Source organism: Gorilla gorilla, chromosome 11 (genome assembly GCF_029281585.2).
Source record: "Gorilla gorilla gorilla isolate KB3781 chromosome 11, NHGRI_mGorGor1-v2.1_pri, whole genome shotgun sequence".
Lineage (NCBI taxonomy): Eukaryota > Metazoa > Chordata > Mammalia > Primates > Hominidae > Gorilla > Gorilla gorilla.
In genome coordinates, this window is record NC_073235.2 from 135,780,365 (window position 1) to 135,804,891 (window position 24,527).

The 24,527-nt window shown below is 48.0% G+C and overlaps 1 protein-coding gene across 2 annotated transcripts in view; it reads left to right on the forward strand.

Annotated features, from left to right (window-relative positions):
* Positions 1–24,527, forward strand: part of INPP5D (inositol polyphosphate-5-phosphatase D) — a 150,371-nt gene that overhangs the window by 15,086 nt on the left and 110,758 nt on the right. For both annotated transcript variants that reach the window (XM_031008651.3, XM_031008652.3), the window contains exon 2: positions 4,293–4,356. In XM_031008651.3, the coding sequence (XP_030864511.2) occupies positions 4,293–4,356 (64 nt within the window). The remainder of the gene's footprint in view (positions 1–4,292; positions 4,357–24,527) is intronic.

Below are 24,527 nucleotides of genomic sequence, written 5' to 3' on the forward strand. Positions count from 1 at the left end.
AGAGTAGAACTTCTCGTACTACATCAGGGTTGACCTGGTCCAGAAATGCTCTTCTACTGAGAAGCACCTTCCTGCCTCTTCTTTGCCTCCACACTCAGCACAGGGTGGGCACCTGTCATCACCCAGCACCTGTGGGAGTCACATGGGAAATTTGCTGTAAGCCCCCCTTCATTTGGGAATGGAACAAATCTCATTTGTTAGCAGAAGGAAGTACTGTTGGGCCCAGTGCTATCCTAACCCAGATCTCCAATGGGAATAATCCTGATCTGATTACTCTGAGAGGCCATCCAGTCACTGGGAGGAGTCTCAGCTGAGAGCCAGTGTTAGCGTAACAAGGTGTTACCAAATCACCACAAAGAGCTGGGGAAGGGCTGGGCGGGACCCACTGCCCCCAAAGAGCAGTGAGCATGTTTTCCAGGTTATGTTCCAGGGCAGCAATTGCCAAACACTATTTAGTTGTAGAATCTTTGCTTTAAACATTCTGCATGCAAGATATTGTGTGTGTGTGTGCATGTGTACATACACATATGCATGCATGCATGTTACATGTATACACATGTATGCTTATGTTGTGTGTGCACGTGTGTGTGTGTGTGTGTGTATAGGACCAGAGTGAAGTACAAACTGCTGGTGGGGTGGCAGGCCAAGTGAGCACCCTCCTCCACCGCTTGGCAGAGCCCCCACACCCATGGAATACAGTTTGGTACTACTGCTCCCAACGACTTGTGTGTGGCGGGGCTGATGGGGTGTGTGTGGGGTGGTGCTGTATGTTTTCCCTTGAAGGTTGAAACTGATTCAGCCCTGGGGGTCAGAATGTCCAGCCCTGTGCATTGGCTATGCAGGGTCATTAACATCTGCTGAGATGTTACTGTCTAAGGGGGAAGTATCTTCTTCCTGTTATACTAGCTTTTGAATTCTGATCTGTTTTGGCAACATGGAGCTGTTTCTTTGTTTCAGTGTTTCTAGAACATCTTTGAAAAAGCCATAAAGGTTTGTCTGCCACACTTGATTGAACCAAAAAGGCTTTCCTGTTCTGTGCGCCTGCCTCTGACTCTCCCTTCATGATTATGTTCTTTCTCTCTGTCTACAGGCTGATGTTTGGGCTGACTGGAGCTCTTCCACAAGTCAGCTGCCCTCAGCCAAATAAGAGGCTGTCCTCACCCCTCACCTCATTTGCATACCTACAGGAGGAAGTGCCACGGGAAGAGAGCATTGAAAAATAAGAGCACAGCAGAGTTGAGCTATCTCCACATTTGTCTGGCAGGCTCTGCAAAGGGGATTGAGGCCAGTGGTTCTCTGTGTCCCAGAGGTGTCCCTGGGATATGTAGTGTCACTGGGCTAGAGATTCATCCTTGCTGTCTCTGATGCAAGACGATTGTATCAATTCAGGCTCTGGAGGTAGGACAGGGAGCAGAAGGATGGGGACAAAAGCCATGGGAGAAAGACAGAAAAATCACCTTTTCTACGTGAAGTGAAGAGACATGTGGAAGTGAAATTACTCAAAATTCTTTTTAAGTACCCATGATGCAAAAGCCATAAAATAAAATATTGTAAAATTAGCCACATAAAATTGTAAAACATCTACACAGCTTTAAAAACAACCTGTTAAAAATAACTCCAAAATATATTGTAGCATATATCAGAGTCTTATTCATAACTAAGCAAAAAATGATACCAAAATAAGCGAGTCAAAGACACAAAAGGGAATTCACAGAAAAAGAAATACAGATAACTAAACATGAGAACATGCTGAAGGACTTTTCTCATCAAGAAAGGCAAATTAAAGCAAGTTATCATTCTCACCTCTCAGATTTGCAAAGATTAAAAGGTCTGATAACAGCCAGTTGGCAGGGTGTGGGGAAATAGACACATTCATATCCGGTTAGTAGGAGAAAAAAAAGGCCACAACTTCATTGGAAGACAGTTGGTAGTCTCTATCAAAATAGCAAATCTCCAGGTCATTTAGCCAGCTGTCACCTTCTAGTGATTTATCTACAATCACTAATAAACGTCAACACGTGTACAGCACATGGTGAAACATGATGAAAATAGTAATAAACCATCTCTCACTTGGCTTGAGAAGATCTCTATGATCTTTTTTGGTGAAAAAAACAAATTTCAGAAAACGGTATATATAGTATGATATTATTGGCATCTAAAAAGATATGTATATATAATCTTGTGGGTATGTTTAAAATTTCTGAACTTACTTACAAACAGGAATAGGAAATCTAAGAAGAGGGGCTCATGGGAGTGGGGAAGGAGATGTTTATTTTTTATTTTATATCTTTCTGTATGGTTTTCATTTTTTAAAGTTAGTATATATTTTTAAAAATCTAGTTAAACAGGGTCAAGTGCAGTGGCTCATGCCTGTAATCCCAGCACTTTGGGAGGCCGAGGTGGGTGGATCACCTGAGGTCAGGAGTCGAGACCAGCCTGACCAATATGGAGAAACCCCATCTCTACTAAAAATACAAAATTAGCTGGGTGTGGTGGCACATGCCTGTAATCCCAGCTACTTGAGAGGCTGAGGCAGGATAATTGCTTGAACCTAGGAGGCAGAGTTTGCGGTGAGCCAAGATTGCGTGCCATTGCACTCCAGCCTGGGCAACAAGAGCAAAACTCCGCCTCAAAAAAAAAAAAAAAAAAAACCCTCTCTACTAAAAATACAAAAATTAGCCAAGTGTGATGGCAGGAGCTTGTAATCCCAGTTACTTGAGAGGCTGAGGCAGGAGAATTGCTTGAACCTGGGAGGCAGAGGTTGCAGTGAGCCGAGATCATGCACTCCAGCCTGAGTGACAGAGTGAGACTCCATCTCAAAAAAAAAAAAAAAATCTAGTTAAACAAAACATACCAATAACATATGTAAATGCTCAGTGGAGTGCCTGTACCTGAGGGGGTGAGTGTGTGGAGCTTCTACACTGAGGCACTGGCTTCATTACAGAGGCTGGTCCTGTCTACAGGGCTCTATGGGCCAGGCGAGCCTTCCGGGCTCAGGAGAATCTTAAGTAGCAAAATGGGGCAAGATTATGGTGGGTGAGAACAGACCAGCAGCTTTAAGTAAGAGCCTAAGATCCAAATAGCTTTCCCTCGATCTCCTGACAGCCTTCTGGCCTCAGCAGCCAATGGATTCCATGGGTGTTAGCTGCTGCCAGGGTTTCAGCAGGCTGAGGACCACCCTAGTGTGCCCCTCTCCCAAGGTGCTAGCACTTGACAGCCCCCTTTTCCTCTCACAGGTTTTAGGAAAGTAAAAAGTACCGTCTCCTCCTCACATTAGAGATGACTGTGCCAAAGGAAGGTAGAGCTTCTAGAAAGAGAAGAGAATCTGGGATTCCTAGGACCTTCTTGTTAGAAACAACCCCAAGACTTGCTCTCCAGCTGCTGGGGCAAATCCAGGTCTCGGCAAGGCTGGTGGCCAACCCCTGGGAGATAATCCACGGGGCATAGTGTCCAAGAGGATGAAGCCATTTGGGGGTGGCAGGGAGCTCAGCGGGAACGAGGTGCTGAGTGATCCCTGCCCCTGACAGGTGGCCCCTCTGCGGCTATGCCTGGCTTTCCATTCACCATAGGCCGCTCTGCTTGGGCCCACTGGAGTCGTGTTTCTTCTTCAAACACCCCCTCTTTTTTGTTGTTTTTTTGTTTTGTTTTGTTTTGTTTTGAGACGGAGTCTCGCTCTGTCACCAGGCTGGAGTGAAGTGGCACATTCTCGGCTCACTGCAACCTCCGCCTCCTGGGTTCAAGTGATTCTTCTGCCTCAGCCTCCCAAGTAGCTGGGACTACAGGCGTGCGCCACCACGCCCAGCTAATTTTTGTATTTTTAGTAGAGATGGGATTTCACCATGTTGGCCAGGATGGTCTCAATCTCTTGACCTTGTGATCCACCCATCTCAGCCTCCCAAAGTGCTGGGATTACAGGCGTGAGCCACCGTGCTTGGCCTGCAAACACCCACTCTTGCTCTATCTTCTTGGCAACCGAGAGGTTAAGAAAGCCCCTCCATGTGGCAGACTCCTTTAGATCAGACCCTGTAGCTGCCGGGTCCCCACCTAAATGACACCCCCCTCACCTTTTCCTGGTGCTCCCTGAGTGCAGAAGCAGTGGAGGAATAAGAGTGCCTCAGCCCACGATTGCTGGACGTCAGGACTCACCTCCATCTTAAGAGAACGGTCAGCTCCGAAATTCAGAGACTTTGTGTCCAGATTCCTCAAGCTGTGTCAGGAAGTCTTGTCTTTTCAGTTAAGAGGAAACCGGGTCTTCCTGCATGGGTTCTAATAAAGTCTTTGATCTATTTCAGGTATCGGAATTGCGTTTACACTTACAGAATTCTGCCCAATGAAGACGATAAATTCACTGTTCAGGTGAGTCCTTTATAAACCTAGAAATCTGAACCTGACTTCAGCTGATACTGGCAGAGAAAGGGTGTAAACGATGAGGAAGAAAGCGCACGCGCAGGTAGCCGGACGTGAAGGCCTGGCTGAGCCTGGCTTCCTCCCAGGTGTCCGTGGGGTGGCTTAGCTGGTAAACTGTGGCCCTCCAAGTGACCCTGCTCTGTGACATGATGGAGTTGCATGCCACAGGCTATTTGTGGTCCATGGGTATGAAGAGGAAACGAAGGTGAAGCAGACTGTCCAGAGATGAAGGGAAAGGAGGGGCTGTGGCTTGGCCAACTGTTGTCTTCAGTCTCTCAAAGGAGAGAGAGGAAGTGGCTCAGGAGGGAGAGAAGGGAGGTGAACTTACAGGAGAACAGACCGTGTTTTCTGAGGGGCTGCGAGACTAGCACAAAACAGTGCCTTTCCATTTGTAGAACTCTGTTCTGTCCGAGGCTGGTGCTCACAGCATCTGATTTCACCAAGCAAAGTCAAAATGTGCAAAACTTGCAGTTCATTTTTTTATATTTTTTATTTTTGAGACAGAGTTTCACTCTTGTCACCCAGGCTGGAGTGCAGTGGTGCGATGTCGGCTCCCTGCAACCTCCACCTCCCGGGTTCAAGTGATTCCCCTGCCTCAGTCTCCCTAGTAGCTGGGATTATAGGTGCCCGCCACCATGCCCGGCTGATTTTTGTATTTTTGGTACAGATAGGGTTTCTCCATGTTGGCCAGGCTGGTCTTAAACTCTTGACCTCGAATGATCTGCCCACCTCGGCCTCCCAAAGTTCTGGGATTATAGGCATGAGCCACCCCGCCGGGCTGCAGTTAAATTTAAAAACAAAAATCTGCTGCACCCGTCCAAGCCCGGGAAGGCCACCCTAAGCACGGTTTACTAAAGGCTTTGTTTCGCCACAAAATGTGACAACTGAGTGTGCGGAAGCCAGGAAAGCTATTGTTATCTGGCTGCATGAAGAGCACATGGAGGTGGCAAGAAGGAAGGAGACAAAGTTTCCACATCCCGGGGGTGTGTGTGTGTGTGTGTGTGTGTGTGTGTGCGTGAGAGAGAGAGAGAGAGATGCTCAGTTCTCAGGGACTAGAGTAAGAGGCACAGCAGTGCATCCACATCCCAAGCAGAGTAGCCGGGGTCGACAAAGGTTTGGACATCATGTCATGGAAAAGCAATGACGGCATTGGGGGAGTTTGGTTGAAAAGAAAGTGGAAGTGGGAGGGGAGAGGCAGGGTACACTCTTCAGTTTCAAAGCTTGAAGGGAATGATTCATTTTGTGCGAACTAGGATGCAATAGTAGACAGGGAGCTGGACTCAAGGTGCAGGGAGACCACAGGCAAGTCCCTGGGGGCAAAAATCCTCCAGAAGTTGTCAAGAGGCAGAGCGTGGTGAGCAGAACGCCCCTCAGGAAGACAACTTATGAGGATGGAAGGAATTGCTTCGAGGAGTGATGTGATTGAGAGAGGCCCAAGGGGCATGTGTGAGGCAGCCCGGTCCAGGGGCGTTTGCTGCAAGGCCTCCTTAGGAGATGCGAGTTTAGGCTCAAGCAGAACCACTCCCTGCGTAGTTAGGCTGGCATTGCTGCCGGCTGCCTCATCCTCCTGCCTCTGCGTCCACTGCAGCCTCTAAGGCACGTCTGCTGAAGGCTTTCCACCGGCCTAGGGCGCCCGCAGGTTTGGCCTGGTTCTTAGCAGTCACCAGGAGCAGATGTTGGCACACCTAGTACAAGAAGGTCCTTTCCAGCACTTGGCAGCTATTTGCCACGGGAATGTCTGTCTCTGACATGGGCTCTTCACCATGTGTGGGATGTGAGCAGCGGAGGGGAGCCCTGTCTGGGGCAGGCAGTTGGCCTCAATGACCTCTACCATTTTTTTCAAGTCTAGGAGGGCATGAGCTTTTCTGGCAGAGTTGGCATCTGTGACAGGTGGTTTGCTGAGAGGAGTCGGCAAACTCTCTTAAGTTAAAAGTTGGTCGATGCTTTTGATCTTTTTTCCCTTTGTGGTTTCTTCTCTTCCTTCAAAGTGAAGAAAACTTTAAGTATGACTGGAAAAGACATGACTCTGTGGCTTCTAGTAGAGTCGGCACCCGCGGCCTGTAAATGTGTAGACTGCGTCTACGGTTTGCCCCTCTCTGTCACCATCATACTCTTGCTACTGTGACGTCTTGTGACCCTGGGAACTGCTGATGAAATCCGGGGCCTCATCAGGCTACTGGGCAGGGGGTGGTGGTGGTGCAGGGAACAGAAACTCGCCTTGGCTGACTCTGTAAGGGGTAAGGGGTGGGCGGCCTTTGTGGAGATGTGCAGAGCCAGGAAGGAGAAGGCCGCCCTAGGGCCTTGGAACCAGAAGAGCATGGGGTCTGCACGCAGCTTCTCCCGTGGATCAGCTCTTCTCTGTGGGGCCGCTCTTCCCAGCCAGCAGCCTTCCTTCTCAGTCCCCAGTCCTAAGAAGGAGTCTGATGGCTCAGCCTCCATGGCTTTCTCCGCATGAGCCACTCAGGGGCTGCCAGTCTGTGTATGAATCGGCTGTCTTGGAGCAGGTACCCGCCTCTGCCTCTCAGAGATGGGGACAGAGTCGTGGTGGCAGCGTGGCTCCTTAAGGTCTCCGCTCAGCCAGGACAGTGGGCGGGCAGCTTTCAGAGAAGATGGGCGGCTCTGCTGGACATATCTGCTCCTGACCCCGGCACTAGGTCTGTGACCTCCACAGTAGCTGACATGGTACAGGGAGCTGTGGACCTAGGTGATCTGAAGAGGTTTTCCTTCAAGGTGAATTAAAGGGAAATTCTCATAGGATTCTCCTAGGTGGACTCACCTATGAAAATCTACCTCCAAGAGTAAATGACAGCAGATGTCCACTGAGGACCAAGTGCACACTCATGCCCAATTAAGCAGACTCAGAGCCCTTCGGGGAAGCTTTAGCAGTTATTGATCTCTGCCTATTTTAACTCAAGTTCCTCTTTTCATGTTGAGGCAAAACCTCACAGTCTTTTCTGAGCTTAGCCACAGTTTCTAAATAACTCATTCCTGACACCTAAGCCTGTTCAGTGCCACCAGAATACGAGGCTCCCCAAAATAAGAATCTGGCCTGAAATTTTGCCAAGTGAAGCACCGAAAGGCTTTCATTGTTTCTTAGTTTAGTAACTTTAGCTCTTTTCCTGGGGACTTCTGTTCTCTTGTCAACACCAAAGATCTCATCTTTGTTCTTTGCAGACCAACTTCTTGGAGTTGGCCCACGTGTCATAGCCCATGACAGCCCTGTATCAAGCAGGGAGAGGAGCTGCCTCACCTGGGGGACTCTTTTCTCTCACTCCATCTTTCACAGACTTAAAAAAAATCCGAGATGGGAGGGCAGGATGCAAACTGTAGCTTCATCCAACCCCCTCGTTCTAAATATGAGTGTTGCTGAGAACTGCAGAAGTTGGAACTCACAGCCAGGCCTCCCGGCCTCCCCGGCTAAGCTTTCTTCCTTCCAACCCAGAAGGTGTTTCCAAGCCTGTCTGGAGTCCCCTGGGGAAGGATGAGCCCAGGACTCTGCCCAGAGGGACAGGGAGACAGGGCAATGTGGCCTCTCAGAGAGCTTGGCCTCTTGTCCTTCACATGGTTGTAGATAATATTTGATCCCAGGTGGCATCTGTCCCTTGTGGTAAATCAGTGAGGTGCCCCTAGAATGAAAGCAGACTCCATTCCCGGCTGGGATCTGGGTTCAAGTCCAATTTGGTCAGCGATGTGGCCTTGGGCAAGGACTGCCAAGAAACTGCTGGAAAGTAGAGATCACACACATACCTCCCAGCACAAGGAAGCTGCTGGGGAGGAGGGTGGAGACAGCAGGGAGCTGGAGGTGCTTTAGAGCATTCTAGGCAGTGCTGGGAGTGGTGGGGAAGGAGGGGTAAATTTTGGAACTCCATCTCCCTCAGCTCTGCTCTTTGGGCTATGGGCTTCATGTCTTCAGGGACCTGAGTAGGCTCTGGAACTGTTGAGCAGTTGTTCAACAGCTGCTGTGCCACTCAAACCCTGAGAACCTTCTGGACTCAGCTTGCACTGCTTGTCCTGGTTGGGGGAGGGTTGGGGCAGTGCTCTGAGCCCTGTGTGAGGCCAGACGAAGGCAGGACGGCTCAGCCCCGCAGGCCTGACTGTCCCACACCAAGAGAGTGGGTTTCTTGTAAAGCCAAAACTCCTTTCTTGACTTGGAAAGGGAAGCGACTCTCCCCTAAGAGAAGCGGTGCCTATCTTGAGCTGCTCGCTGCAGACTGAGCTGGGAGGCTGCTGCTGCCTTTGAAATGGCCCCTCTTTGGGAAAGTAAGGAAGAGTCTGAGGTCCTGCAAGCCGCCCTCATGGGCCAGCTCCAGGGTGGCCAGGGAGGCCTGGAGTGGCCTCAGACGTGTCGCATAAATGGCTGTCTCAAACCTAGGGCCACAGTTGAAGCAAAAGAGGCCCTTCGGCTCCACCCTACAACCTTTTGGCCCTTGCGTCCTTTCTAACATCCTTCCCACCGAGAGGAATAAAGCAGAAAATTAGAACTACCCATAATCCCCTATCACATCAATGTTCTCTGTGAACTTCCTGTCTCTTCTTGAGGTTGAGATTGTATCTAGGATATTGATTGTTTCAGTCAAGATGGGAGCACCCCCAGGTGTTTTTCTGTTTTGTTTTGTTTTGTTTTGTTTTTGAGACAGGGTCTTGTTCTGTAGACCAGGCTGGAGTGCAGTGGCGCGATCTCGGCTCACTGCCACCTCTGCTCCCAGGCTCAAGCAATTCTCCCACCTCAGTCTCCTGAGTAGCTGAGATTACAGGTGTGCACCACTATCCCCAGCTAAATTTTGTATTTTTCTGTAGAGATAGGGTTTCACTATGTTGCCCAGGCTGGTCTCAAACGCCTGGGCTCAAGTGATCCACCCGCCTCAACCTCCCAAAGTGTTGGGATTACAGGCGTGAGCCACCACGCCCAGCCACACTCCCAGGTTTTCATGCAAGTTTAGATGAAGAGTTAGAAAATATCTATCTCATAGACCCTTTCATTATTCTTTCCCGATTTGGAAGAAAAAATCCAGTGGTCTGAGCCATTCCGGTGAGTTCTAAAGAAGAGACACTTGTGACTCAAGTCCCTGGTCCCTGACGGTGGCTGTCACGTATCTCCGGGCGACATGGCCTTTGGAGAGGGAAAACAAAACAACTTTCTAAAAGCTGTTCCGTCACAAGCATCCGGGAGGTGAACGGTTGAGCCATTGTTATTAAGCTCAGGAAGCGAGTGGCAGCTGTTATTGTTCTGAGTGGTCACTGAGTGAAGTAAAGATTCCGTCTGAGCCGCCGGGCAAAGGATGTGGCTCTAACACACTTCCTGAAGTTGCACAACAAGGGGCACAGAAAAGGTTCAGGCATAGAAGCCTAGCACGGCCAGGGCTGCCCTGTGTGGGCTCCACAGCCATGCCAAGGACAGTGGGCCCCAAGGGGGTCCGTGCTGGTGGAGGGGTTCCTTTATGCTCTGACACTCACCTTCTAGAAGCCTGCATTTTGAATTGGTTTTTCTGTCTACTGCAGAATATGGACAGATCTATTTTCCAAGCCTCTGAATATCTCAAAACATCTTTAGTTGTCTACACATTCAAGAGTAATTTGATAGATATAAAATTCTTGGAACCAACTGTTCGCTCAAAATCCTATATGAGGTACAGCACTACTTTCAAGAATGTAGTGTTACAGGCTGGGTGCAGTGGCTCACACCTGTAATCCCAGCACTTTGGGAGGCTGAGGCAAGTGGATCACCTGAGGTCAGGAGTTTGGGACTAGCCTGGGCAACATGGTGAAACCCCGTCTCTACTAAAAATGCAAAACTTAGTCGGGTGTGGTGGTGCATGCCTGTAGTCACAGCTACTCCGGAGGCTGAGGCGGGAAGATCGCTTGAACCTGAGAGGCAGAGGCTGCAGTGAGCTGAGGTCTCACCACTGCACTCCAGCTGGGTGACAGAGCAAGACTGTCTCAAAGAAAAAAAAAAAAAGAATGTAGCGTTATGAATAGTTCCGAGTACAAAATCCAAGGCCAAACTTCTGCTGGTTCCTATAGAGGGGACCCATTTTTTTCTTTTTTTCTACTTTGAAGCCGGTGGGAATTCTTTTCCAGTGTTGTCATTTTCCTTTCATTGATAGTACCTGCAATGTGTTTGGCTTGTTCACTTTGCAAACTCTGTTCTTTGACACAAAAGACCTTTCTTCTGTTAGGTCTTTGAGTAAGTTTTTATTCCAGCTCTTCTGGCATCTTTCTTCTAATCCCCTGAGAAAGCCAAGCCTCCCCCCCCGTTTTCTAGCCCCCTGGGGTACACATGCCCTTGTGACTGAGCAGCCCCTCCCTCTTGTGTGGCTGCAAGATCCCTAATCCCTTCCCCAGTCTGTCAGAGAATTCTGGAAAGAGTATCCATGCCATTTGTCATCTCTACCTCCAAATGACTGTCTTTATTTTCTCCCCATCCCCACTGGCCATTTTGTCCTTGTTTCTCCATGTTCCAGAGCCTTCTGGTTCACCTTGCCCCAGATCATGGGCCTGTTTCCTGTCTTTGTTACCCAAAGCGGTCTAGAACTAACATCAACATGCACCATGTAGCCGATAGGTTTAGACTGGGGAATGGGATGCAAGTGTAACCAATGAGATGTGAAGAGAAGGGCTTTGTGGGCTTCTAGTAAAGGTCTGTTTGTCTTAAAAACAGACATAGGGATAAGATAGCCTCTTTCTTTCTTCCTTCCTTTCTTTCCTTTTTGAGACAGAGTTTCGCTCTTGTTGCCCAGGGTAGAGTGCAATGGCGTGATTTCGGCTCAACACAACCTCCGCCTCCTGGGTTCAAGTGATTCTCCTGCCTCAGCCTCCCAAGTAGCTGGGATTACAGGCACCTGCCACCATGCCAGGCTAATTTTTGTATTTTTAGAAGAGATGGGGCTTCACTATGTTGGCCAGGCTGGTCTCGAACTCCTGACCTCAGGTAATCTGCTCGCCTTGGCCTCCCAAAGTGCTGGGATTACAGGTGTGAGCCACTGCACCCAGCCAAGATAGCCTCTTTCCTACCTTTGGAAGCTGCCATAGGATGTGATAGCTGGGTCTCTGCTGCTGCCTTGTAACCATGAGGAGAAGTAGCTGGCGAGTGAGGCCAACACACGGAAAGGAGAAGTGAACCTGGGGCCTGGATGATGCCCTTGAATTTGCTGAACAGAATGAAGCAACCTGGGATCTGCCCTGCCTCTAGATTTTCGTTTTGTGAGTTAATTAATTCCTTTTTGCTCAAGTTAGTTGAGTTAGGGTTTTCTAACAGCTAAAAGTGTCCTAACTTACAAAGGTTTAAACTATCCCAGGGGAATTTCAAAGCAGAAAAGTGAAAATTGCAAATTGAATATCGAGTTTCACTGCACCAAATGCCCATGAGCCACCGTCTGACAACACAGTCTCTGGGCCTTCCTTCTCCTTAGCCTGTGTCGTGTTTCTGGGACCTGCTCCAGCCCTGTCCCAGACATTCCTAATGACTTATGTTCCTGTCAGACATCCTTGGGCTCAACATCTCTTTCTCTAACCCTGACCAGAAAAAGCACAAAAATCAATCAGTATTTTAACAATGTCTGTGCACTGGGGAGGCATGATTTCTTGCTTATTGCAGAATGGTTTCGCTTCTCATCTTGACTTTGTCCTTCGAGATCAGGTTCCGGGTCTAATTGTGTCTGTCAGATTTGCAAGAGGCCACTTCGGGTTTGCCAAATAGAAGAAAGTCTTTCTGAGAGGCCTCACTTGATCACCCCAGAAAAATAGTCACCCCACCCTTCACCTGTTGCTCTTTAACCCCTTACCCTCCTTTCTTTTCTTTGTGGCACTTGTGACTACCTGATTTTATTTATTTATTTATTTATTTATTTATTTATTTATTTATTTATTTATTTGAGATGGAGTCTCACTCTGTCACCAGGCTGGAGTGCAGTGGCACAATCTCAGCTCAGCTCACTGCAACCCCTGCCTCCCAGGTTGAAGTGATTCTCCTGCCTCAGCCTCCCGAGTAGCTGGGACTACAGGCACATGCCACCACACCCAGCTAATTTTTGTGTTTTTAGTAGAGACAGGGTTTCACCATGTTGCCCAGGATGGTCTCGACCTCTTGACCTTGTGATCTGCCCACCTCGGCCTCCCAAAGTGCTGGGATTACAGGTGTGAGCCACCGTGCCCAGCTCTGAGGTATTTTAAAATATACATTTTTATATTGACTTATTTATCATCTATGCTAGAACTATTCCTAGCATGTAGTGAGTGCTTGATAAATACTTATTGAATGAATTAACTCTTCTCCCACCATTAAGAAGATAGGAAGTGCTACAGGTTTCACTTAAAATTATGATTTATCTCACCCTTGCTGTAGTTATCAATCTTAAATTTGTCCTCCACAGGATCTGCCATTATCTATTGACTTGCTTTTCATGCCTTGGTCAACTTCCTCTGCATTTGAGACGGGTTCTCTTTTCTGGACTCAGTTCTGCTGCAGCTGCCTCCAAAGTGGATCCTCATTTCAGCATTGAATTGAGCTCCTCATTTTTTTTTTTCTTGAGACAGTGTCTTGCTCTGGCCCCCATGCTGGAGTGCAATGGCAAGATCTCGGCTCACTGCAAACTCTGCCTCCTGGGTTCAAGCGATTCTCCTGCCTCAGCCTCCCAAGTAGCTGGGATTACAGCCATGCACCACCACCCCCCACTAATTTTTTGTATTTTTAGTAGAGACGGAGTTTCATCATGTTGGCCAGGCTGGTCTCAAACTTCTGACCTTGTGATCTGCCCGCCTCAGCCTCCCAAAGTGCTGGGATTACAGGCGTGAGCCACCGGCCCGGCCGAGGTTCTCATTTGGTTGCAAGCCTGCCTTGCCTAGCTGATCTTCATGTTTCACTGGCCCTGTTGTCTGTTCATCTTTCTCCTCTTCCTGGGATTTTTCACTCCTGGGTCATAAAGGCCTTGCCTTTTGACGTCCACGTGAGGCTGCCGATGCTTCCCGAGATGTCCCGAGACGAGTTCCAGCAGCCGCATTTCCAGAGAAGGCTCTTCCTCGGGTCTTCAGGGTGGTGTAATGTCCTAGTTCCCTCAGGGAAGCAGTTTCTTTCTCAAGCTTCTGTTTCCTCCTCAGAAACAGTGGGGGCCAGCAGTACTTCTCTCCTGTGGAGATTTTGAGGACTAAAAGAGATGGTTTATGTAAACATGCAGCTCATGTCTGACACGTGACTCCATGGATGACTGTTTTAAAATGGCGAGGACGCACAGAGGCCAGTCAGCTCGCTGACACCAACACGGGGTCACCGGGCAGAGGCCCCGGCCCATGACTGGCCAAGAGCTGGGGACACCAGGCACAGGGGAAGGAGAAAGGGCTGAGACTTTGGGACACAAAAAACTCAGGAGTCCTGGGATTGGCAGCAAGGCCGTCCAAAGGGGCCTTGGAGAGGAGGACAAGTGCCTGGAAATCCTGACTGGCCCTGGATCGGGGCCCAGGCGTGAGGGTCATGGAGGACAGAGGCACCAAGTAGGGCCCCTAGACCCTGTCTGCCTTGGGACCCTCTGAGAACTGAGAACTGTAACAGCGTTACAGCCGTATGTCCTGACTATATCCCTTAAGGGTCAGGGGTTGTCCTGTGCCTGCTCACTGGGCATATGTCACTGCTGCTTTGGATAACTGAGGAAGACAGAGGCGGGGTGAGGGCGAGGGTGGATGCCTGGGGTCCCACCAGGTGACAAGAGAGAGCCTTGAGGACACGGGAGGGACCAGCGGGAGGCCCCACAACTCCCACCTGGGGCCTATCTTATCATCCCTTTCTGGCCTGGTTCCCTTTTGTTGAGCCCCTGTCAGGAGCTAGGCACTTCATCTGTGTTCTTTAATCCTGGGGGAGGGTTTACTACTATTGTTGCTATGATCACTATTCCCATTTTTAAATTCAAGGAAACAAAGGCTCATATGAGATAACACTGTTTGCCTGTTTCATAAAACTTGTGACAGAAGAGGGATGTCACTGGAGCCATGCTGTGGCTCTGTGCCCTGCAGCCTGGGGCGCTGGGCTGGAGGGTGAGCTTCACACAAAGGCTACTGGCCTTTGTTTCTCCAACCACTTGAGGTTCCCCAGCTATGGAACCAGATAACGGCTTTGCAGTATTTGAGCCATGATCCTTCCTGAATGAGACCCAAGATGACTCTACTTTTAAGCCAAGTCCAGTGAGCGTTATAGCCGTATGTCCTGACTATATTCCTTGAGGGTCAGAATGACAGCTTAGAGATTCCCGACAGCTCATTCATTTATTCAGTGAATATTAATTGGGAACTGAACAACAGCCACCCTCAAAGTCCCTCCTTCATAGGATGTTCAGTCTAGAGACCAATGACAAGCAATTTTCAAGATTAGACTCTGAACCCCAGATTTTTACATCTTGAGGGAGAAGCATCTCAGGAAACTTCTGCAGTGCAAGGAGCTCCCCTCAAGTGGGAGGAAATGAATGACCCAGCCATGCCTTCCAAAGAACCATCTGAGAGGCACCCAGTCCCTCTTCTGTGCTTCCAAACAATCCCCCCGCCCAGCGTCCACATCCTCGCATTGTGGGGTGGTAGGCGACCCGGTGTCTGTCTCCCCCAGTGAGCTGTGGAGGCCTTGAGAACAAGGGTCTCAGTCGCCCGAGTGTCTGCCCTTGGGCACAGGACAGAGGATGCGTCGCCATCCCCTGAATGAAAGGCCCAGCTGGACCTGGCTTGAGAAGAGGCTTCTATTGATCACTCAGTGCCCACAAAACCTCTGAGGTTAACTTTAGTCTGCCCTGTTCTTAGCAGACTGTGTTTCATTTTGAGCAACACCAGGAGAGGAAAATCCAAATTTCTCTCTCAAATATTGAATTAATCCATACATGAGCAGTTAGTGATTTTTATAAAGAGATTCGCCATGGAAGATTACTTCTTTCATTTCTGCTCTTCCTGGCTGTCTGAGTCAAGAGACCCTGCCAGGCTGGTGGCCATCAGGATGCCCAACCCATCTCCCCCCCATATTTGTGCCCTTCATGACTGGCAGGAAAAAGGATCTGAAATCTTGACATGGAGAAATGTGTTTTCCAAAATCCAAACATCTCACAAATATATGCTATGAAGACCCTAAAAAGAGTTCTCAGCGCCCTCACAGACACAAGGACAGAACACGGGAACATAGTCCCAGCCTTTAAAGAGAGAAAACGGACATTCCAACAAGCAGATTCAAAGTCACTCGGGGTCGGGCACGGTGGCTCATGCCTGTAATCCCAGCACTTTGGGAGGCCAAGGCAGGTGGATCACCTGAGGTCAGGAGTTCGAGACCAGCCTGGCCAACAATGGCAAAACCCCATCTCTACTAAAAATACAAAAATAGCCGGGTGTGATGGTGCACACTTGTAATCCCAGCTACCCAGGAGGCTGAGGGAAGGAGAATCGCTGTAACCTGGGAGGCAGAGGCTGTGGTGAGCTGAGATCGCGCCACAACACTCTGGCCTGGGTGACAAGAGCAAAACTCCGTCTCAAAAAAAAAAAAAAAAAAAAAAAAAAGAAGTAACTTGGAAGTCTACAAGAAAGATACCACCGGCTGCTTGGGAAACCAGACGATAGAACTGCTTTCTCCCCTGACGAAGGCGCTGGGGAGATACTTACCCTTATGACACTAAACACCTTCCTGCCCCAGGGTCTTGGCACCTGCCCTGCCTTGTGCTTGGGACTCCGTCCCTCAGGTCACTATGTGGCTGACTGGCCAACAGGATTCCTCCAAGGCCTTTTCCCAGGTCTTCCCATCTAATATTATGCCCTGTCCCATAGCCGCTCCTTATTGCACTCCTGTTTTTTCTTCATAGCCCTTATCGCTGTCTGCAAGGGGATTTGTCTCCATTGCCACTATAACAAATTTCCGCAAACAGAGGGGTTTAAAACAACACAATTTATTATCCTGCAGTTGTGCAGGCCGGAAGTCCAGAAGCTCTCACTGGGCTCAGGTCAAGGTGTTGGCAGAGCTGAGCTCCTTCCAGAGGCTTCAGGGGAAAATCCCTGTTCTTGCCTTTTCTGGTTTCTAGGGGTCACCTGCATTCCTTGGCTCATGGCCCATTCCTCTGTCTTCAGAACCAGTAACGGCCCGTCAGGTCTTTCTCATAATGCTGTTTCTAGGGCTCTGACTCTCTGCCTCCCTCTTCCCCTTATGAGGACTCTTGAACGTAGATTGGGAACAGCTGAATAATTCAGGCTCCTCTCCCAGCCTCAAGGCCAGCACATGAGCAACCTTATCTCCCTCAGGCCATGGTACATAACAGCCACAGGTTCCAGGGATAAGGAGGGCTTGGGAGGCGGAGGCCGTTATTTTTTCTACCGCAGCAACTATCTTGATTCTGTATTGACTCACTCATTTATTATCTGTCTCCATCACGAGGATGTAAGACTCACGAGAGCCAAGACCTTGTCCATCTTGCTCTCCACTGTCTCTGCAGCACCAGAAGGACGCCTGGAACAGAGTAGGTGCTCAGTAAACATTTGCTACGTGATTGAATGAAGGAGTAAATTTGCAATACAAACAAAGCGGGAAAGGCCAAGGAGGGGAGCGGAGACCCCCAAAGCTTTCCTGTTCTGAAATTATCTGATTCATTCTACAAGATTAGCAAAGCCTCCCAAGATGTAGGCGTTCAGGGCCAATGTTTCATAATCAGCTCTGCGAGGTTGGTGCTGGGTCTGGGATGAGGCAGGCGGGCGGCCGGAGTGACTGGGGGCCCGAGCTGCCAGGCTTATCAGGGAGCCGTCCCAGGCTCTGCTCCCTCAGGCAGCTTCTCTCCAGGCTGATCCCAGGGCTGGTGACTCTGGGCTTGTCTGCCAGCTGTCACTTCTGTCTTCCCCAGAGTACCTCAAGAGTTTTATGAAAAGAAAAGAAGCAAGCTGGAAAGAAGAGCGTCTCAGGGATATGTAATTAAGGATAAAAATATCCCTCATAGGCTCTGGGCAATGGGGAAAATGGAGATTGCTTGCGTTCCTGGGCCCAGTGGAACCACGAGGGCTTTTGAAACATAATGATTAGGGCAGGGTTTTAGCATTGATGAGCCTGTGCAATGATGAATGCCATCTATACGGGTGTGCGTTGCCAAAAGATGTGTGGTTAAATTCTCGAAGGGGAGGAGTTTAAATGGAGCTGCATGTAAATACAGGACCTTTGCTTGGGGTGAGAAGGAAAGGGGAAATGGAAATAGCAAGGGGACGAGCTTCCTTAATTGCATGTGGCAGAAGGAAATGGTTATTTCAAAGGCAAACATTGAACGTGGGAGGTGGAGGAGGCCTTGGATGCTCCCAACAGCATCCCTTTATCCCTCAATCTCCCGTCCCTTCTTCCATCTTGAGACAGGCCAAGGAGCCCCAGGCCCATCACTGTCAGTGGCTCCCACGTAGCCAGGGGCGCTCCCACCCCAGCCCCCAGCACCCTCACAGCCATCTTCATTCCTCAGCCCCACTTGACACGTTGCCCCTGACAGGGCTCAGTAGATTTCTGCTGGGTGAAAAAGGCATGGGTGAAAGAATCTTGACTCTAAGATAAAAATGGTTACCCAGGAAGAAACAGAAAGAGAAATTAAAGAATGTGTCTTGAGAGAAATGGAACAATAAGCAGACTTCAACCTGAGGGCTTTGTGAAGTCAGGTTCTCCTTCACGTGGTCTGACGGGCCACTGCATTCCTCTCTTGTCTAATCTTTCTTTTCTTTTTTTGGACAGAGAAGGATTACGGCAGATTAATATTGATAATTTCTGCTTTTTCTCTTAGGGCAGTAGTGAGGGTGAGGAAGTTCAAATCGAAAATACAAAACAGAAGTAAAATCCCCTGACATGGAAATAAGCCTTCCTTCTTGGGAAACTATCAGTGTAAATATGTTTCTCTAAAATGTAACTTTAGAGTCTGGAATATATTTGACATCTTAAAAATGGTCTTCAAGACTTTATGGTAAGGCCAGGTGCAGTGGCTCATGCCTGGAATTTCAGCACTTTGGGAGGTTGAGGCAGGTGGATCATTTGAGGTCAGGAGTTCAAGACGAGCCTGGCCAACATGGTGAAACTCTGTCTCTGTCTAATTCAAAAATTAGCCAGGCATGGTGGCGAGTGCCTATAATCCCAGCTACTCAGGAGGCTAAGGCACGAGAATCGCTTGAACTCGGGAGGCTGAGGTTGCAGTGAGCTGAGATCACGTCACTGCACACTCCAGTCTGGACGACAGAGTGAGACACTGTCTCCAAAAAAAAAAAAAAAAGACTTTATGTTAAGCTTATCAGGTGTTCAACGAGGCATTTGTTAGAGATGGTAGAGATGGACAGTCATCAATTTTGGGGTGAAAAGATTTGCAAAAATTTGTCAATAATAATGTGATGACGTCCAGAGCTGGTCCCACCACTGGCTCTCTCCTGCCACCTGCCCAGTGGTGGCTTCAGGCCACACTCCCTTGGCAGAAGAACACGCTATGCATGCCTCCTGAGCACCCTTCTTCTGCCTCCTGGCCCGTTTTCCCTGTGCTTCTCCCTGGAGTCTGAGAAACAGATGTTGCCGTGGTCCCCTGCCTGGTAGAGCCCAAGAGATTCTCTACAGCTGTGCTGGCCAGTGCTGCAGCCACAGGCCACGTGGGGTCACAGAGCACTTAGAATACGCCCCCTCCCCCCCCAAAAAAGAGAATGTTCTATATCTCATGATAATTGTATTGCACATTGAAATCTTAATATTTTGGACATATTGGGTTAAATAAAATACATTCATCAAATTGATTTTATCCCAATGTTTAAAAACTCCTAGGCTGGGTATGGTGGCTCATGCCTGTAATCCCAGCACTTTGGGAGGCCAAGGCAGGCAGATCACTTGAGGTCAGGAGTTCGAGACCAGACTGACCAACATGGTGAAACCCCGTCTCTACTAAAATTACAAAAATTAGCCGGGCTTAGTGGTGCACGCCTGTAGTCCCAGCTACTCCGGAGGGTGAGGCAGGAGAAATGCTTGATCCCGGCAGGTAGAGGTTGCAGTGAGCTGAGATCGCCCCACTGCACTCCAGCTTGGGCAATAGAGCAAGACTCCATCACAAAAAAAAAAAAAAAAAGAAAGAAAAATTCTAAAATCTGGCTGCTAGAAAATTTAAAATTGTATATAAGGCTCACATTACATTTTCACTGGGCATCATTGCTCTAGAACCTTGCTGCTCAGAGTCTGGTCCACAGGCCAGCAGATCAGCATCACCTGGGAGCTTGTTAGAAATGTGGACAATCAGGCCCCAGACCCGGGAATTCGGAGTCAGCGTTTGAACAAGATGCCCAGGTGATCCTGATGCACATTAGGGTTTGAAGACCATGCGTGGGTGGGGAGAATGGCAGTCAGTCTCACTCACCACGGGAGGGAGTGCAAATGCGGACAAATGCTCTGGAGGGCAAATTGCCAATGTCTGTCAACATCCGTAATGTCTGGGTGCAGTGAGGAATGTTCTCCCACCCCTAATTTGTCCAACAAGTCACATGGACAAAGATATATATACGAGGACACCCACTGCAGCATTATTTCAAATAGGGGTCAAAGAAGAATCCTAACAAACAACCTCATGTTGCCTAGGTTAGCATTCAACCTAACCATGATGAAGAGGGAACTGCTTAAATACACTGTGGTCCAGCCAATGGAAGACTATGAAGCTGCTTAAAAAATTAAAGTAGAGCTGTGTGTAATGAGTTGGAAAGATTTCAAACATTAATAAAAAAGTTGCAGGGTGATATTGTTGTAGGATAGTTTTTGGTTTTTGTTTAAGGGATAGATTATATACACAAGATTGCATATGTATATAAGAGTGTTGAGATAGAACTTGTATTTTAGAGATAGGGTCTCACTGTGTTGCCCAGGCTGTTCTTAAACTTCTGGGCTTGGCCAGGCGCAGTGGCCCACGCCTGTAATCCCAGCACTTTGGGAGACCGAGGCGAGTGGATCACCTGAGGTCAGGAGGTCGAGACCAGCCTGGCCAACATGGTAAAACCCCATCTCTACTAAAAATACAAAAATTAGCTGGAGGGGGTGGTGGTGGGCACCTGTAATCCCAGCTTCTTGGGAGGCTGAGGCAGGAGAATCGCCTGAACCTGGAAGGCAGAGGTTGCAGTGAGCCAAGCCATTGGACTCCAGCCTAGGCAACAAGATTGAAACTGTCTCAAAAAAAAAAAAAAAAAAAAACAACTCCTGGGCTCAAGCAATCCTCCCACCTCAGCCTCCCAAAATGGAGACAGAACTTTTAAAATAATTTTTTTTTTACATTTAAAAGTTATATCTCAGCTTGGTCAAAAAAAATTAAAACAGTACCAAAGGAAATACATAGGAAATAGAGATCTCCTTCTCCTATTGGTAACCCTAATGGCCTGCAAATCCCCCACCCTAGTCCCACTGTTGACAGTTTCTCAGATACTGTTTTCATATGTTTCATATATTTATATTTGTTTTTGTAAATAGGATAATACCGTATACACTGTTCTGCGATTTGCTTTCTTCCCTTAGCAATCTGTCCGTGAGATGGATCCAAGTTCATTCATGCATCTTTTGTGCTTTTTAACAGTTGAACGATAATGGATGGATACATAGATGATTTTCTTTTTTGTTGTTCTCACTACAAAAGATGGATGCAACAATAAGCAAGGCTTGCTTGTGACTGTGCATACAAGCTTTCTCCAAGAAAAACTATTACTGGGTTGAAGGAATGCATATATGATTGTAAAATACTGCCAAACTGCTTTGCCCGGGGCTCTTCCGAGTGACCTTCTCACCCAATGTCTCTTGGCCCTCATGATGCTCACACATCTCAATTCTGGACATTACCAGTGCCTGTAATTTTCAGCAGACAATGAGTGAAATATGTGATCGCAATATTTTATTTTGCATTTCTCTCATTAGAAATGACACTAATGACCCAGGCGTGGTGGTTCATGCCTATAATCCCAGCACTTTGGGAGGCAGAGGTGGGCGGATCACCAGAGGTCAGAAGTTTGAGACCAGCCTGGCCAACATGGTGAAATGCCAACTCTACTAAAAATACAAAAATTAGCCAGGCGTGGTGGCGCATGCCTGTAACCCCAGCTACTCAGGAGGCTGAGGCAGGAGAATCACTTGAACCCGGGAGGCGGAGGTTGCAGTGAGCCGAGATCACACCACTGCACTCCAGCCTGGGTGACAGAGCGAGATCCCATCTCAAAAGAAATGACACTGAGCCTATTTTCATATATGCATTCACCATTTGTGTTTCTTTTCCTGTCAATTGCCTATTTATATTCTTTTTCCATTTTTTCCTTTTTAAAAATATTTCTGATTTTAAAAACCCTTTATATGTTTTGTATATTAATTTTGGGGGTAAGTTATATGAAAATATTTTCTCCAGCCTGCAATGTTTTTAAACATTGTTTACGGTGCGTTTTGTCATGTGGAAATTTAAAACCATTAGGTAGTCAAATGTTTTCATTTATGGATTCTGAGTTTCGTGAATCACCCATCCCAATATTATTTATTTAGGGAAAATACTATTTTCTTCTAACAATTTTTAATGTGTTTTTATGTTTAGCTCTTTATTTATTTTTATGTTTGGTATAAAATAGGAACTATAACTTCACCGTCCAAACGGATAGCCAACACCGTATTAAATAGCCCATCCTTTTCCCATTGATTCACAATGCCATTATATCATGTGCTAATTTCCCCCATAGTCCTAATCTGATTTGAAACACCTCCTCCTGTTCCATTGATAGATTAATCTACTCTTGACCCAGCTGCATAGGTTTAATCACTGTGGCTTTCTTGTGTGTTTCCTTATCTGGCAGACTAAGTTCCCATTTATTATTCTCATTAGTCCTGGCTTGCCATGCATTTTCTTTTCCAGGTGAATTTTAAAATCAGCTTTTCAAGTTCTCTAAAAAAAATCCCAGTTGGAATTTTGTGCAATTACATGTAATTAATAGGTTAATGTATAAATAACATGTTCTTATAACATCAAGTCCTTCAATTTGAGATCATGGTTTCTCTCTCCATTTATTCAGCTTTTCTTTTATATCTTTTTTCTGCTTTCTCCATATAGTTCTTAAACCTGCTCTGTTACTGAGTGTGATGTAGCTTTAATTACCTTTGCAAACAGAATCTTCCTTTTCCATCATGACATTTTCTGGTTAGGTTTTGTGGGTATCTAGGAAAGTGATAGTTTCGGTAGGGTACTCTTAAATATCTGTCTGAATTCTCTTATTTATTTTAATAGTTTCTGAATTTATTCTTTTGGCTTCCCTAGGTAAATGATCTTGTTCTGTGCAAATAATGGCAGACGGTCTGTTCCTTCCAATGCAACTTATTTAGGGACAGGGGAGTTGTTCTGATCTGTTTTGTACTGGCTGGGACCCACCGTGCAATGCTGCAGATCAGTGGCATGGTGCTTTTGGTTGTCTCATTTCTTTTTTTTTTTTTGAGACAGAGTCTCACTCTGTCGCCTAGGCTGGAGTGCAGTGGCGTGATCTCGGTCACTGCAACCTGCACCTCCCAGGTTCGAGAAATTCTCCCACCTCAGCCTCCTGAGTAGCTGGGATGACAGGCATGCGCCACCATGCCTGGCTAAATTTTCTATTTTAAGTAGATTTAAAATACAGGGTTTCACCATGTTGGCCAGGCTGATTTCAAACTCCTGACCTTAAGTGATCCACCTGCCTCAGCCTCCCAAAGTGCTGGGATCACAGGGATGAGCCACCGCACCCGGCCTTGGTTGTCTCACTTCTGATTTCCAAGGATGTTTCTGCTCCAGGAGGAGGATGCAAGTCAAAGACAAGGAGTGCGACAGGAGTGCTGGGAGATGGGCACTCACCGAATGGTGCCCAAATGGGACCAGCACCGTGGATGGGAGCTGGCAAGCTTAGCCGGTGGTGAGCCGCAGGGTCTTCTGAGCCAGCTCAACCCACTGCGAGGCTCCTCTTTGGTGAGACGTGGTGCTGGAGGCGTGGTCAGGGCCAGACACCAGGAACTCTCAGGCCACAACCTGTATATCTCTAGATAGTTCTGGTCTTCTTTAATGTGTTCCTTAAATAGAGCAGAAATCGGCCTCCTATGACATCCACTCCTGGATCCCGGTTCTCCCCTCAGGAGATACATGGAAGCCTCAACTGTTTGAAAAACCAGGCAGGTCTCTCTTGAGGTTTCTTCAGGCCAAACCCTCTGGGTTACTTCAGCCATTCCGCACGCCCCTCTTAACCCCAGGCCATCCCAGATCCGCCTCCCATGACACACTCAACCTGGTGCCTGTCCTTCCTAATGGGGGTCTCAGAACCCAAGGCCTGCAGAGTGGACTGACCCTCCCACCGGGCGCCCCTCCACGAGTGCAGTCTCACAGACAGTGGCACCAGGGGGCGCCCATTCAGCGATCCAGCTTCACAATGTATTCGCCATCGACTAAAACGCCATCGTCTTTTTCACATGTGCTCCTGCTAAGCTAGATTTGGAACTTTATTTTTATTTATTTATTTATTTATTTATTTATTTTTGAGACAGAGTCTCACTCTGTCGTCCAGGCTGGAGGGCAGTGGTGCGATCTTGGCTCACTGCAACCTCCGCCTCCTTGTTCAAGCAATTCTTCTGCCTCAGCCTCCGGAGTATCTGGGATTACAAGTGTGCGTCACCTTGTCTGGCTAATTTTTGTATTTATAGTACAGGCGAGGTTTTGCTATGTTGGCCAGGCTGGTCTCGAACTCCTGACCTCAGGTGATTCACCCACCTTGGCCTCCCAAAGGGCTGGGATTACACGTGTGAGCCACCGTGCCCAGCCGAGACTTGGAACTTTAGATTGTTTTGTCCTAAACTTCCCATGGTTACACCAGCCCGTTACTCCAGACCATTGAGGTCAGCTTCATCCTGGCTCTAGCACCTGGCATGTGTGCCATCCTCCTAGCTGGATGGCAGCCCCACATTGGAAGGCCTGCCTCCTGGATCCTTATCTGAATTGCTGATGTGAATGAAAGGAGGAACCAACAGCACAGACGCCTATGTCTGGACTGACACTGGTGTGGCCTCAACCAGGCCCATCTCTCTCCCTGTGCTCTTCAACAACAACAAAATCACAAATGAACCCCATAAAATGCTTTATGGAAACCTATAGATATCAGATTAAAGATCACAATCT